The sequence below is a fragment of the Podarcis muralis genome, chromosome 3, assembly GCF_964188315.1.
Source record: "Podarcis muralis chromosome 3, rPodMur119.hap1.1, whole genome shotgun sequence".
Lineage (NCBI taxonomy): Eukaryota > Metazoa > Chordata > Lepidosauria > Squamata > Lacertidae > Podarcis > Podarcis muralis.
In genome coordinates, this window is record NC_135657.1 from 112,879,944 (window position 1) to 112,895,639 (window position 15,696).

The 15,696-nt window shown below is 44.6% G+C and overlaps 2 protein-coding genes across 4 annotated transcripts in view; one reads left to right on the forward strand and one right to left on the reverse strand.

Moving 5' to 3' along the window:
- Positions 1-1,069: 1,069 nt before the first annotated feature.
- PAIP2 (poly(A) binding protein interacting protein 2) lies at positions 1,070-7,938 on the forward strand. The gene is made up of 3 exons (XM_028722150.2): positions 1,070-1,207; positions 3,888-4,067; positions 6,830-7,938. Exons 1-3 carry the CDS (start codon positions 1,070-1,072, stop codon positions 6,884-6,886), a joined length of 375 nt encoding a protein of 124 aa, XP_028577983.1. The 3' UTR covers positions 6,887-7,938.
- SLC23A1 (solute carrier family 23 member 1) overlaps positions 5,127-15,696 on the reverse strand; it is a 38,328-nt gene continuing 27,758 nt past the window's right edge. For 2 of the 3 annotated variants that reach the window (XM_028722144.2, XM_028722147.2), the window contains 3 exons: positions 12,921-13,064; positions 11,176-11,271; positions 9,095-9,692 (listed from right to left, as the gene is read on the reverse strand). In XM_028722144.2, coding sequence (XP_028577977.2) covers positions 9,445-9,692; positions 11,176-11,271; positions 12,921-13,064 — 488 coding nt within the window. In that variant the 3' untranslated portion in view covers positions 9,095-9,444. Of the gene's footprint in view, positions 6,082-9,094; positions 9,693-11,175; positions 11,272-12,920; positions 13,065-15,696 lie in introns of those variants that run through there. The other variant, XM_028722145.2, reaches the window with a different exon arrangement.

Consider the following 15,696-nt stretch of genomic DNA (forward strand, 5'->3'; position numbering starts at 1 on the left):
CAGGAAAAGCTCCCAAAAACCACACACAAGCTCCGCACGGCTCTTGCGGGCTTTTCCTCAGGAGGGAGAAGGGACTGACGCGCCTTTCCGCTGCTCCCTGACCTGCTCTTTGGGGCTGGCAGTGGGCTTCCCCAAAGAGCAGGTCGAAAGGAACTCCCGCCGCGCTCCGGAGGCTTCGGGTTGCCTTCACTGAAGCCTGGAGAGCGAGAGGGGTCGGTGCGCACCAACTCCTCTCACTCTCCAGGCTTCCAAGGTAGCCGCCTGAAGGCGACTGAACGCACCTTGAACGGCACCTTGTTTTAGAGGGGGAGAACAAGAAAAAAAATTCTCCCCCTCTTTGTGAAGCGCCTCCTGCCGCTTCGCTGAAGGGGCGCTGGGCAGAGAGGGGGAGATTTATTTTTTTTCTTGTTCTCCCCCTCTAAAACAAGGTGTGTCCTATGGGTCGGGTGCGTCCTATAGAGCGAAAAATACGGTACTTAGATGGCATCTTGTTCAAACCTGATTGAATCTTGCCTATTGGACAATCACAGAGAGAGAGAGGAGTGTGTAGAGATGACAAAATAGAACATTGCCAGACTCTGCAGGGAAGGCTTTGAGGAAGATGAAGGACCCTTTGCTATCCGTTAATCTTCCTGCCAGAAATTATCAGAACTGCTCTCCACTATTTCTCAGTCAGATTGTCAGGGTCAAACAAGTCAGTGCTGCCTTGCATATTGTCTAACTTGGACCATAATTGCATTATTTTTCACAGTCCGTGCAAAATACAGGTTTTAATCTTTGTGTTTGTTTCCACCCTAAAAGGGCCAATAGGAGAATTTTGATACATGCATAGTCACATATAGTGTTAGATACTTGTCCATAGATATTCCATCTCCACTGCTTGAGAAGGAAAATGCAGGAATAAGTCTTCCCAAACTATGTGTCTCTTCCAGCATTGCAGACACTGGATCATGTTTCACTGAAATCAACAAGGGACTTTCAAGTAAGTGCAGTTACGGATTTGACTGAGCGTCTTTAAGACCGTGTTTTTCCCCCCACCCCTTTCAGGCTTAAGCTCAAAGGCACAACCATGAAAGACCCAAGTCGCAGGAGTACTAGTCCAAGCATTATAAATGAAGATGTGATCATGAATGGTCACTCTCATGAAGATGATAATCCATTTGCTGAGTACATGTGGATGGAAAACGAGGAGGAGTTCAACAGGCAGGTGGGTGAGCAGATAATGTGACACCTTCCATATCTGTAAAGAAGGAGTGTTTTTTGTTTTGTTTTTTTGGTATCATATTTTATTAGAAATTTCAGAAGGACTCTTGCCTCTTTTCTGCAGATAAAGCCTTTGCAAAGAATTGTTGTTCTCTCAACATGCATCTCATTTGCCTATATTTTCTTCCAGTTCTTTCCTTGATAGTCTTGTCTCTCATTCTGAAACACAGATTGGTACTCTGGTTGCTTAATCTCTGCTCTCTGCTTATACTGGATACTTAAATAGAGAGGAATGCTCAGTGCTGTAGTTATTGGGGGGTGGGGGCTAGCCAGGTTTTTTGCACCAGGTGAATTTTCCAGAGGAGTGCCATTGAGGCTCCCAGCCTCTGTGTGTGTGTGTACATGTACACAAATGCACATGGCGGGGGCAAATGGAGTCTTTGACCCAGATGAAATAAAGCCTAGTTTTACCCCTGGATGCTAAATACCGTATTTTTCGCTCTATAACACGCACCTGACCATAACACGCACATCGTTTTTAGAGGAGGAAAACAAGGAAAAAAATTCTGAATGAAACAGTGGATGTATCATTTTTGTGCTTCATGCTGTGGCCACAGACATGTGATCTGATGGTGAATTTGGGGTAGCTCAATGCAAAGATCCTGAGGATCCATGTGGATCCATGCTTTTTAACCACATTTTTGCACCATTGCAGCCCCCGGCAACAGTGGGTGTGTGATTTTTGGGGGGCAGGCTGCTATGTGATCTGATGGTGAATTTGGGGTGGCCCAATGCAAAGATCCTGAGGATCCATGTGGATCCATGCTTTTTAACCACATTTTTGCACCATTGCAGCCCCAGGCAACAGTGGGTGTGTGATTTTTGGGGGGCAGGCTGCTATGTGATCTGATGGTGAATTTGGGGTGGCCCAATGCAAAGATCCTGAGGATCCATGTGGATCCATGCTTTTTAACCACATTTTAAGTGGGGAGTGAAGGAAAAACACAGAAGGGACAAGAGAGCGGTGTGCAGAGAAGCAGCTGGCTAAGAAAGCAGGAGTGGGATTTTACGGGAGGGAGGAAAGAAAGGCAAAAGTTTCCACAAACCGAAGCCAGCTTTCTCTCTCCTCCTGCATGTTTTCTGGCTGCCTGCGAGGAGCACGGAGAGGAATTAGAAGGAAAGACCTCTGCTTTCCCCTCTGCTTGCCTGGAGGGGAGGGGATTTGCCTGCTCTTTGTTCCGTTTGAGCAAACACAGCAACGAAACAGAGGAGGGTGGGCAGTAAGACCCTGAGGCAGAATGCAGGAAAGCAACCACTTCCTCTTTTCAGGTTTCCCTCTCCGACACAACGCACGATTGATTTTTGCTGATTTTTGTTCCTGCGCTCCCCTAATCGGCTCCAGGGACCCCCCCACATTCGCTCCATAACACGCACAGACATTTCCCCTTCCTTTTTAGGAGAAAAAATCTGCGTGTAATAGAGAGAAAAATACGGTAAATACACAAGTTAGCAAGGCCTTCTGAGATTGAAGAATTCCTTGCCACGTGTAATTTTTAACTTACTAGCCATTTCTAGCCCTCTTATTCCACTTTCAAATAGTATCAGTGATTATCTATGTGGGGCTACCTTTGAAGGTGACCCGGAAACTACAACTAATCCAGAATGCGGCAGCTAGATTGGTGACTGGGAGCGGCCGCCGAGACCATATAACACCGGTCTTGAAAGACCTACACTAGCTCCCAGTATGTTTCCGAGCATAATTCAAAATGTTGGTGCTGACCTTTAAAGCCCTAAATGGTCTCGGTCCAGTATACCTGAATGAGCGTCTCCACCTCCATCATTCTGCCCGGACACTGAGGTCCAGCGCCAAGGGCCTTCTGGCGGTTCCCTCGCTGCGAGAAGCCAAGTTACAGGGAACCAGACAGAGGGCCTTCTCAGTAGTGGCACCTGCCCTGTGGAATGCCCTCCCAACAGATGTCAAAGAGAAAAATAACTACCATACTTTTAGAAGACATCTGAAGGCAGCCCTGTTTAGGGAAGCTTTTAATGTTTAATAGGTTATTGTATTTTAGTGTTCTGTTGGAAGCCGCCCAGAAAGGCTGGGAAACCCAGACAGATGGGCGGGGTATAAATAAATTATTATTATTATTATTAATAATAATAATAATAATAATAATAATAATATGGTTAAATGCTGTGCGTTGCTATATTACAAGAATAAGAAGTAAAGCAAAAAGGCAATTTCAAACAAACTCATTAGTGTTAGGAAAGAAGTGAGGTGTGTTCTGATGGCCTCACAGACTCCCCGCCCCCGCCATTTTTCATTTGTGTCTTACTTCCCATGCTCTTAGTAGCTGTGTTTAAAGTTAGCCTGCCTTGTTTTACATAGGATGTGTTGTCAGCTCATGTGGGATGGGAACTAAGGGAAATAAACTATTGTGCAACTAAATTATTGCACAAACTTGCCACGTTAAGGCTACTTACTGGAAAATATAACTCTTGCTAGAACCAGCTGAATTTTAAAAAAACAACAACCCAAAAACCTTTATTTTCCATGATGAAAATACTGTGAAGTAGTTGGTTGAGCAGTGCTGTAGCATTTTCTATGCGTGACCTCTGTGAAGAAGCCTTAAGATTGGTGGCTGTGGCAATGGTAAAGTTTCTCTCCTATGTCTTAATTACAGATCGAAGAGGAGTTGTGGGAAGAAGAATTTATAGAACGTTGCTTCCAAGAAATGCTGGAAGAGGAGGAAGAACATGAATGGTTTATTCCAGCCAGAGATCTCCCGCAAACGATGGATCAAATTCAGGACCAGCTCAATGATCTTGTTATCAGTGACAGTTCGTCACTGGAAGATCTGGTGGTAAGTGCCTGGTTTTAAACATTGAGTTTATTTGTACCAAGGCTGCCTACAATCCTTGTCAGGTATTTATTTCAAAGAGGAGCTAAAAAAGAAGGAAATCAAGACACTTTATAACAGAACCTCCTCTTCTGTCTTGTTCTCCTTCTCCCTTCTCCCTCCCTCTTAATGTCTTTGCAGTGGAAAGAATGGAGAGAAATAAGGAAAGCATGTGTTAAGAGTCTAGGAAAAATAGTCTGGGGCTAGGTGGTTAAGAGAGGGAATGTGTGCTTGCAGACCTCCGGAGCAGCTCTCATTTGGCTTTTGGATTCTGTGACAATGTGGCTTGCGTGTCTGGTGGCTGAAGCTGGAGGTGGCCTCAGTGTCTGTCTAGCATCTGCCATATGTTCAAGTCCGTTGGTAGCGCGCAAATTGTAATAATACATATCCCAAATGCTGGGAGGCTCAGTGCAATCTTCTGAATTTAAAAATGCAATACTTTGGGATCAATGAACGAAGTGTGCCTCCAATTTTAGTAGACTAAAAGCATAGAACTAGCCAATGTAACATATTTTCCTTTCCTCGCACTTTCCAAGTCTGTTCCAAAAACACCTTGAGCATAGATAATGACTAAAATGAGGGAAATTGGCTGAATATTGGAGTAGATCCAAAGTTAGTTTTGGCACCATTGATTTCATTGGGACCAAAGCTCAACTACTTGTGGGCACCTAGAAATATCTGCCTGAGCAGCTCCATTGAAGTCAGTCCCATTGAAGTTTCCTTCTTGTGTGCACAATGAACCACAATGCCTAGACTGAAAAATTGCCTTCCCACAGGGGGAGGTCACCTGCAATATTTGTGTGAATTGCTGCCCTGTATATTTTTTTCCCTTGCCTATCAACCGTCTCTGAGAGGCAGGTAATTTTGACAACCTCACCGGAGTCCTTACTTAATAAAGCACATTTGTGCGAGCTGGCTCACAATTTGGGAGTTTCCTGCCTTAGTACATACTCTGCACTCGAATTCAGCAGAAGTTATCAAAGCAGTTGTTTTTGGACGGATAAACTTGCAGAAACATGTGAATCTTTGCTATTTTTTTCATTGATAGGAACCGCGTGTTAAAAGTGCAGTGACAAAAAAAGTTTTAGTGAAGCCTCAGGTACAATAATAAACAAGAAAGTAGTATTCAGGAGCTCTGGTGTGTTAAGTTAAAACCAGAACTACTTAAAAGTAACCACAAAATAACATCTAAATTGCCACATTAATGTTTTTGCTGTTGATGGTTAAGGATTCACTGTTAAGTTTAGAATTGGGAACAGTGGCTAAGACAACCAGGCTGCACTGTTTTAATCCATTATCTAATTAGGTGAGCCTGTGAGTTAGGCTCTTTGACTTCTTTTGTGACACGGCTGTGGATCCATAGGCATGGTTTTTTGATAGAAGCGAATAGGCTTGTACCAAATTCTATGATTCTATGAAATGTATTACGGTGTACTCTTAAGAAGGGGATTTCCTAAATACTCTTTATATATCATGGAGGGGGCTAAACAGCCAAGGATCTGTATTAATGTGGCGACAATTTGTTCAAAACTGTGGGAAATCAATAAAAATAATTGGTAAACATCCAAGGATCCTTCAAGCCCTACATTCAACATTCAGATAATTGTGTCCTTGACAAACAGTGGGGTTTCCTCTATGGTTTTTACAACAGTTTCCTAATCTTAAACATTTAAAAATTAATGTTTGTGCCAGGGGCTTTAGCTCAGTAGCAGAGAACATGCTTTGCATGCAAAACATACCAACTCAGTCTTGGTGAGTTTGGGACTTCCTCTGCATGTGAAGACAGGGTCCGGCAGATTGAGTGGATGAGACTAAGAGTGGGTCCAACAGTCAATAAGATGTTTTCTGCACGAGCTGCAGAGGGAAGTGAGGGGCAGGTGGAGCTTGACAACCTAGAAAGGTAGCCCATCCAGGAGAAGGAAAACTCGGGTGCTCAACCTCCAGCTGCCTCGCAGGATGTTTTCGGGAGAAGAAAGGGCTAAGGAGTAAACGAGACACAAATCCAGAGTGGAGTCCCTAAGACAGTTGGACGGAGCCTTGTCTGCCTCCTTCCTGCAATTCCTGCTGCTAAGCTGCTTTCCTTTGGACCACATTAGTGAGGCTTGTCGTTTGGGCAGCCCAGGACCTCCACACACACTGCCCAGGTTTGCACCTCAAACCAGTCACTTCGGTGCTGCTAACACCCTGGTTTGACTTCAGCCCCGGTGGCACACTACATTGTTTCTTGAGACACATGGATGCCAACAAGACTCTGTAATCGCCAGCTAAAAGGATCAGTGCATGATGGCAAAGACTCCTGGTGATCTAGGCATGTCCAAAGTTTGTTTCGGGGGCCTAATTCAGCCTGCTGTTTGGTTTAATCCAGCCTCTGTGGCAGTTCATTTCCTGGGGTAAAATCCTAAGAAAAGCTCAACAGCTTTCGTTGGCCCTCATGCATGTTCACTTCATCAAATCTGGCCCTCTTTGAAAAAAGTTTGGACACCACTACTGGAGAGTCACTGGCCATCAGAGCAGACAGTACTGGACTATATGATCAACTAGTCTGACCCCCGTATAAGGCAACTTCCTTTGTTTCTATGATAAGACTACCTTGTTCTTTAGAATATTTTTCTGTGATTGCATCTTGCAGCTCTTGGCTGTTAAGAACTTGAACCTTGTGCAAATGCGTCATAGACGCATTTTGCTCCATAAACTCAATCTATAATGTCTCTTTTTCCCCCCTCCAGGTCAAGAGTAATCTGAATCCAAATGCAAAGGAGTTTGTTCCTGGGGTGAAGTACTAAATATATGAGTAGACTGGGCCCTCTTTTGGTGGATGTAGCACAATTTCCACACTGTGAAGCCAGTATTAGAAGATTTAATTGTTAAAACGCTCTCTCTTCTTGTCACTGTGTTACACTTACGCATTGCCAAAGTTTTGTTAGTCTTGCATGCTTAATAAAAGTGCTGAGACTGTTATTAAGTCAACTGCTGTCAGAGGTTAATGGAATGGAGAAAAAAATGAAATAACACTTACAATCGGACCCAGGCTCTTTTTGTGAATGAGACAGTGAGGTTGGAAGCACCAGTCAAGTTGAGAAATGTACCAAGTTTCTGAGAAACTCTTGGAATTCTACTTTTTAGAAGGATTCGTGACAAAGAGTGGTCTGTTTTAGCTAAAGCAAGAGTTGGTGTCGATATGCACCTGATAATGCCTTAACATGAAAATAAAAGCAAGGTTTATCTGATTATGCAGATTAGCTGGATTATTTCAGAACTGCTACTAACTCTTCCCATGATGAAGCAAAATTTCACGTCCTGCTCTTCTTTTTTGAGACGAGCGTGGATAATGTATTATACACAAACTGCTTTTACAGACCTGTACAAAGTCCTTTATCTTGGCTACCAGATCTGGTGGAGGAGGAACAAAAATGACTGGCAGATGAGATTGTATTACAGCAAGTTATCATGTTGGAATGTTTGTCCCACTAATACATTTATATTTAAAGCGATGCGAGGTTGTGCATCACAATTTCTTCCAGAAGTCCAGAAACATGGCACTGCCTGTATAAAATTTTACAACCTCAAAAGAGTTGGTTTTACCTGTAAAACTTTATAGCATTAGTGATTTGAGTGGTGCTTTTCCCTTGCTTTGTTTAATCATCCACTACACCGTAGTCTGCAGCACAATTTTTTTTTTAAATACAACTAGAACAGTTTTGGCTTCTTAAACTTCATATTTGGGTAGCTTAAGCTGCCATACGTGTTCAGTGTGAATAGTGTTTAAGTTGAAAATATTGTAAAAAAATTATATTTTTTCAAAAATATTTAAAAAAATAAATAATAGTAGAAACGACTTCTTGTTTTTTTTATTTCCTGAGTGTTCATCTTTTTCAGAACTTGTGTGCAGGCCTTGATGGAGAGAGAAAGTAATAGACTTGACATAAGGAAAAGATGTAAAGGATGTGTGCTGTTATTTGTAAAGTGAAGCAATTTAGGGGAGACATGGGCCTGAATTAATGTTGCCCTTTTTTAAGATTACTCCTTGGCATGTAATGTCGCTAAATGCCAACAACTTTAAGCCTCTTGCTGTGGAATTAGCTTTCTTTACTTCCTAGGTACTGACAGTAACTGTAGTCTTGCACCTGGTTACATGCAAATCAAAGCTATCTTAAGTCTTTGGCACCATACATTACCAGATGCAGGATAACAGTGATTTTTAACTGTCAGAGATAAATTGTGGAGAGTGCTACTTATGCCCTGTATTTCATTGTACACAGGTTGTACATTGACAATAAAGGTATTATTATTATATTACAATTTCAGAGCAATCATAACCTGAGCTGGGGAACATTGAGGAGGTTTCAGAGGAGGAGATTTCAGAAAAATGCTTAATAATGACTTAATACCTTTCATAGTAATTTGGTTCAAGGTTTGGTGTTATTAGCTAGCATATTTTTTTACAGTAAGGTCATTATAGGTAAAGGTAAAGGTACCCCTGCCTGTACGGGCCAGTCTTGCCAGACTCTAGGGTTGTGCGCCCATCTCACTTAAGAGGCCGGGAGCCAGCGCTGTCCGCAGACACTTCCGGGTCACGTGGCCAGCGTGACAAGCTGCATCTGGCGAGCCAGCGCAGCACACGGAACGCCGTTTACCTTCCCGCTGGTAAGCGGTCCCTATTTATCTACTTGCACCCGAAGGTGCTTTCGAACTGCTAGGTTGGCAGGCGCTGGGACCAAACGACGGGAGCGCACCCCGCTGCGGGGATTCGAAGGTCATTATAATAATTATTTACTTTTAAGTGTCCACAACACTTTACTTAGAAGTGTACTGGAAACAGAACTGGTTCCTTGAGGAATCCAAGCAGTCCTCATATTTGTGTATGTAAACAATACCTTCCACCTGTTGCATCATTTCTTGCCAAAAAAGGTCCCAAATTCCTTAATTTGAATCACAACAGTAGGCCAGCTGTAAAAATCAAAGTAGGCTTAAAGCAGTTATACTTGACTGAATCATTTTGACTGTGGAATTTACTTATTTCGACAGGACGATACACGCAATTCTGCTAATGGCCGCCCAAAAACATAACATAGCACCAATACATCTTTTTCTTCCAAGCACATACTGGATAGACAGAACTGAAAGGGGGTGGCAGAATTCTGCCCATGAACAAATGTGTCTTGCCAATTTACAGATTGCTAAACTGTTCGCCAGGCTGAGCCTTTAACTGCTTTCTCTTTAACTCAACACGTTGGCAGAGGAAAATCTCCTCTGCTGTTGTGATTTGCTTGAGGCATGGGGTATGATTTAAATACCCTAGTATCTGAGATTGTCCAAACTTCCATACCTTTTGGGAGTCTCTTCAAACTTTTGTACATGTGACTGTAATCTCTGCCGTGTTTGCTATCTGTTCTGGTGTGCTGGAATCCCTCTTTGTTCCGCAGTGAAAACCCATGAAGACTGGACAAATTGGCACATATTTTAACCACTGGATCCTTCTAACCACACCCATTCCAAATGGAAAATCGTAACTCTTCAGTTTTGCAGACGTGCCGCTGTTTGCATGTGCCCCAGCCTTCCACTGTACTAGACCACGTTCCTCTAGAGTCCCTGGGAAGGAGTATAGATGGGGGGAGGGAGAGGGTGTTCAAAAACAAAGAGGAGAACCATATAATCTCTTAACAAAATAAAGCAAGTTTACAACCGCAGATTAAACCTGAGATTTCTCAACTTAAAAACTATTTTTCCTCAATGGCAGCTGCAGCAGTCTTGGCCAAACGGCGACAGACAGTAGTTAAAAGAAACTGCAGCCTCTGACCAGTCCCTTAAAATGGTTCAATCGTTAGACGCTCCATTTTGCAAATGGTTAATTCAAACTTGGTAGAAAGCACACAATTCTTACCATCTGCAATATGGATTGTTCACACAAACAGCCCTCCAGCAAATGCGTAACACTCCAAATTCAGAAAATGGTCAGTGTGTGTGATCAGGATTCTACTAAATAAATTCTTGCTGCGTTTAAGTGTAGACACGTGTGTGTGTGCCTGAGCCTCCACAATCACCGCATATGCAAGTGCGCTCTCTCAAGCCCACAGCAGTCGATGACGAGTCAACGTTTCCACACTCCACCACTGTTAGTGAGGTAAAGGGTAAAGGGACCCCTGACCATTAGGTCCAGTCGTGGCCGACTTTGGGGTTGTGCTGCTCATCTCACTTTATTGGCCGAGGGAGCCGGCGTACAGCTTCCAGGTCATGTGGCCAGCATGACTAAGCCGCTTCTGGCAAACCAGAGCAATGCATGGAAACGCCGTTTAACTTCCTGCCGGAGCGGTATCTATTTATCTACTTGCACTTTGACGTGCTTTCGAACTGCTAGGTTGGCGAGCAACGGGAGCTCACCCCGTCGCGGGGATTCGAACTGCCGACCTTCTGATCGTCACGTCCTAGGCTCTGTGGTTTAACTGCTGTGGTTTAACTGTGGGGTGAAATGCTGCACTTTACTCTTCATCTCATCTCAGTCCTGAGATCTGGAGATGAAGTCCTCTGTCTGCTCTTTAGAGAGTGATCTTTAAAGATCATGCAAGAGGGGTTTTTACTTCTCAGCCTCAGTGCTTGGTGCCACAGCACACAGAGAATAGGAAATAAAATGGAGCTGGCAGACCAGTTCTCGCAGCTTGCCGGGCCTGATCCAGCCCACCTCCTGTCATTTGATACCCCTGCTGTTAATACTGCCCCAGCTCCTAACTCCAGATGTACTGCATTTCCACCACTTAAGTATATGATATGCAGTCTAGAATAGTGCCAACACTGATACATGATAGAAATTGCTGGCTTCCGTTCTACATCTGTGTGATCTCTTGGTTCTGTGCTGTGCAGACATGTGAACTAGATTGGTCTGGACCCAGCTTGGGTTCCTAAGATTCTGTACACTCAAGACATGAAATGCAAGCAGCTTGAGAAGAAGAGGAGTTTGGATTTGATATCCCGCTTTATCACTACCCAAAGGAGTCTCAAAGCGGCTAACATTCTCCTTTCCCTTCCTCCCCCACAACAAACACTCTGAAAATGCTGCAAGGAAATGAAACTGCTGTACCTGGGATGGTATTGTCCAGTATGAATGCAATGCCACCTCCAACAAACATTTCTGTGGTTAAGAGCACTGTTAATATTTGGTCCACTTCAGCAATACCTAGAAATAAGATTGACAACATGCCTGTCGTATCACAAATTCAAAACTGCTATTGAAGCTTGAACTGAAACTTGCAGATGGATTGAGCATGAAAATGTTAAATTTAGTAAATTTAAAACAATCCGTTTACAATTGAAACGGTGATATACATATTTCTGTATGTCATTTTCTCCTTCCCCAACCCAGCCTTTCCATGGAGTTCAGAACCCTATTTTCTTACACTAACTCATTTTCCTACAAAGGAAGGTGGCATATCAAACCGGCTGAAGGAAGAGGCCTTTTCTACTATCCTTTGCCCTCACCATCAACACAAACCCAGACCCCAAGTTCTTTGCCCCCATTAGCCAAAGATAAAGGTCCCAGAAAGGACATGTTTTTCGTTTGGTAGGTTTAGGCAGTCTAAAGAAATGGAGTCTTTCTGCCTCTCTTTCCCACCCAATCCACCCATCGCTCCATTCACACATGCAGTGTACTGAGACTCCAGCAGGTGCAGTATGCAGTGGCAATACTCCTTACGGGGTCCTCGCTGCGGGATCACATTCACCCAGTGCTATACCAGCTGCACTGGTTTCCGGTGGAGTACAGGATCAGGTTTAAGGTGCTGGTTTAAACCTTTAAAGCCCTATACGGCCTAGGACCCTCGTACCTACGGGACCGCCTCTCCTGGTATGTCCCACGGAGGACCTTACGGTCTTCAAACAAAAACATCTTGGAGGTCCCGGGCCACAGGGAGGTTAGGCTGGCCTCGACCAGAGCCAGGGCTTTTTCGGCTGTGGCTCCGATCTGGTGGAACGCTCTGTCACAAGAGACTAGGGCCTGCGGGACTTGACATCTTTCCGCAGGGCCTGCAAGACAGAGCTGTTCCACCAGGCCTTTGGCCAAGGCACAGTCTGACCCCCCTCCTTTGGTGATCCTCACAGAACTCTAGCCCAATGGTTGCCATCAATTTGATTTGAACTGATTTTAGAATGAAATGATTTTAGACTGATGCATTACTTTACTACTGTTAGCTGCTCTGAGCCCGGCTTTGGCTGGGGAGGGTGGGATATAAATAAAATATGATGATGATGATGATGATGATGTACCATGCACATCATAGAATCCTAGAACTGCCACAAACAATTGTAATCACAATGTGGAGCCACAAGATGCCTGAAAGATCTATGTGTGTCTTTAGTTAGAAGCCACGCCGGCCCATACAGAAGCTGACCAGACTGGCAGGAGACAGACTGACAACCAAGTTCGCTGCTGTTCCTGCTCCAGCTCAGGAGGAGGGAACAAAGGGGTGGGAACAGAGGAAGGGCGTCTTCTCTCTCTCTCTCTCTCTCTCTCTCTCTCTCTCTCTCTCTCTCTCTCTTAATTGTAGGACCAGTCCAGTCCTGAAGTTCTGTATGCCTCTGATTAGGCAAAGACTTTCCAGCGACTTTTCAATACAGTGGTACCTTGGATGCGAATGCAACCTGCTTCCGTGCATCTGCACATGTGGCGATTCACCGCTTCTGCGCATGTGTGTGATGTTATTTTGAGCGTCTGCGCATGCGCGAGCAGCAAAACCCGGAAGTAACACACTCCGTTACTTCTGGGTCGCCGCGGAGCGCAACCCGAAAATGCTTAACCTAAAGCTACTTCAACCCGAGGTATGACTGTACCTGTGTTGATAGCATTTGGGCGCGAATCCAAGTAGTTTGGGACGGTGAGCCCAAAAAACATTGCGAAGCCCAGGACGAAAAGGTTGCGGGAGGAGTTCATGTCGACAAACTGCAGGTTGGAGAGCCCCACTGCTGTGATCATGCCTGCAAATGGGAAAGAGGAAAAACTCGGCTTTATTATACATGCACGGTGGACTTCTTAAAGAAAAGGTTGCAGAAAAGGCCAATGCAAGGGACCAACTTCCCCAGTCAGTGCTGCTTCAGAACAATCCTTGTCTGTAAACTGTTTTTCTGGGATCACACACATTGCAGCAGCCCCAAGTGAATCTTCTAACTCTAAAGGGTAAGGTAAATGTAAAGGGACCCCTGACCGTTAGGTCCAGTCGCGGACGACTCTGGGGTTGCGGCGCTCATCTCGCTTTATTGGCTGAGGGAGCCGGCGTACAGCTTCCGGGTCATGTGGTCAGCCTGACTAAGCCGCTTCTGGCGAACCAGAGCAGCGCACGGAAACGCCGTTTACCTTCCTGCCGGAGCGGTATCTATTTATCTACTTGCACTTTGACGTGCTTTCGAACTGCTAGGTTGGCAGGAACAGGGACCGAGCAACGGGAGCTCACCCCGTAGCAGGGATTCGAACCGCCGACCTTCTGATTGGCAAGTCCTAGTCTCTGTGGTTTAACCCACAGCTCCACCTGCGTCCCACTCTAAAGGGTAGAGAAACTGTATTTTGACAGGCGGTGGGGGGGTAAATCAATCAATCCTTAACTAAAAGTAGAAACTGTAGAAAGATTTTGACAGATTTTTCTGAGCACTTTGGGTCAAAAGAAAGTAATTTAAAGCAACTGTTGCTGAGACATTTCAAAATTGTTGAGCTTTTTCTTACAGAAGCATCAAAAACCCCTGCAAAAATCTGGACGTTTGGCAGGTGGGTGTCCACTCCCCCAAAACCAAAATCTTGGCTCTGCCCATGGTATCCAGGGTTTTGGATCCCTGGTGGAAACAAACACCCCTGTAGCCCCAAACACAACACCACTAGTTCAGGATTGGGGGGGGGGGGGCGCAGACCATGATATGTGGGTTTACACAATGAAATTTCAAGAAAGTACAAGATTCTTTATATTTTCAGTGCTCAAGGGAGTCTTTAGTGCCCTTCACCCTGGCTAAATTACACAAACTAAGACTGCATACACACTATACCAGGGGTCAGCAACCTTTTTCGGCCTTGGGCTGGTCCACCGTCCCTCAGACCATGTGGTGGGCCAGACTATTTTTTTGGGGGGGGGGGATGAACGAATTGCCCCACAAATAACCCAGAGATGCATTTTAAATAAAAGCACACATTCTACTCATGTAAAAACACCAGGCACGTCCCACAAATAACCCAGAGATGCATTTTAAATAAAAGGATGCATTCCACTCATGTAAAAGCACGCTGGTTCCCGGACCGTCCGCAGGCTGGATTGAGAAGGTGATTGGGCTGCATCCAGCCCCCGGGCCTTAGGTTGCCTACCCCTGCACTATACCTTTAAAGTAAAGCCCCCTCCCCACCCACCCCAAAGGATTCTGGGCACTGTAGTTTGTTAAAGGTTGCTGAGACTTGTCACTCACAAACTACAGCACACAGAATTCTTTGAGGGGAGGAATGTGTTTTGTTCTTTAAAAGTTTAGTGTGTGTGTAGCTTTAACTGTGTGTGCAAATTTCCTTAGTTCTCACACTTGATGCAGGTCACCCTACAATTCAACCTTTCAACTTCGGATATTTTTATGTATCACAGAACATTCGTATCACTTCTTCGAGTCCTCTCTAAGGGTGCTTCCAAAGTCTGTTGCTAGTTCTGAGTTGGATTCAATCACATACTAGTAAATCAAATGTACACATTTATATTTGATTGGGGGAGGGAGTCTTGCACAACAAACCCAGTTTTTTGCTGTAAGGGAAGTGACAGGAAAATACACTGGAAAATGTAGCAAAACACTGTTTTGATGCAACAGTCACCTAACCTCCCTGCAACATATCAAGATGAATGTTCATTAAATAGCCAGTGTTGTCTGCAAGCGTATCTGGTTGAATGCTCAATAAATAGGTTGTCTGGAAACACCCTAAGATATATTAAACCCCCTTTTAATCCTAGAAGCATCAGCAAATCATGCAGAGTTAACTGAGAAATCGCCGCAATATGGACACTTTAAGGGGCTACGGTGTGCCTAGCATTTTGCAGAAAATAAACATACTGGGGAAGAGTAATGTGGGAATGCGATTGCCCCAAATAAGTGTTTTATGTTGTTGTTGTTGTTGTTGTTTAGTCATTTAGTCGTGTCCGACTCTTCGTGACCCCATGGACCAGAGCACGCCAGGCACTTCTGTCTTCCACTGCCTCCCACAGTTTGGTCAAACTCATGCTGGTAGCTTCGAGAACACTGTCCAACCATCTCGTCCTCTGTCGTCCCCTTCTCCTCCATCTTTCCCAACATCAGGGTCTTTTCCAGGGAGTCTTCTCTTCTCATGAGGTGGCCAAAGTATTGGAGTCTCAGCTTCAGGCTCTGTCCTTCCAATGAGCACTCAGGACTGATTTCCTTCAGAATGGATAGGTTTGATCTTCTTGCAGTCCATGGGACTCTCAAGAGCCTCCTCCAGCACCAGAATTCAAAAGCATCAATTCTTCAGCAATCAGCCTTCTTTATGGTCCAACTCTCACTTCCATACATCACTACTGGGAAAACCATAGCTTTAACTATACGGACCTTTGTTGGCAAGGTGATGTCTCTGCTTTTTAAG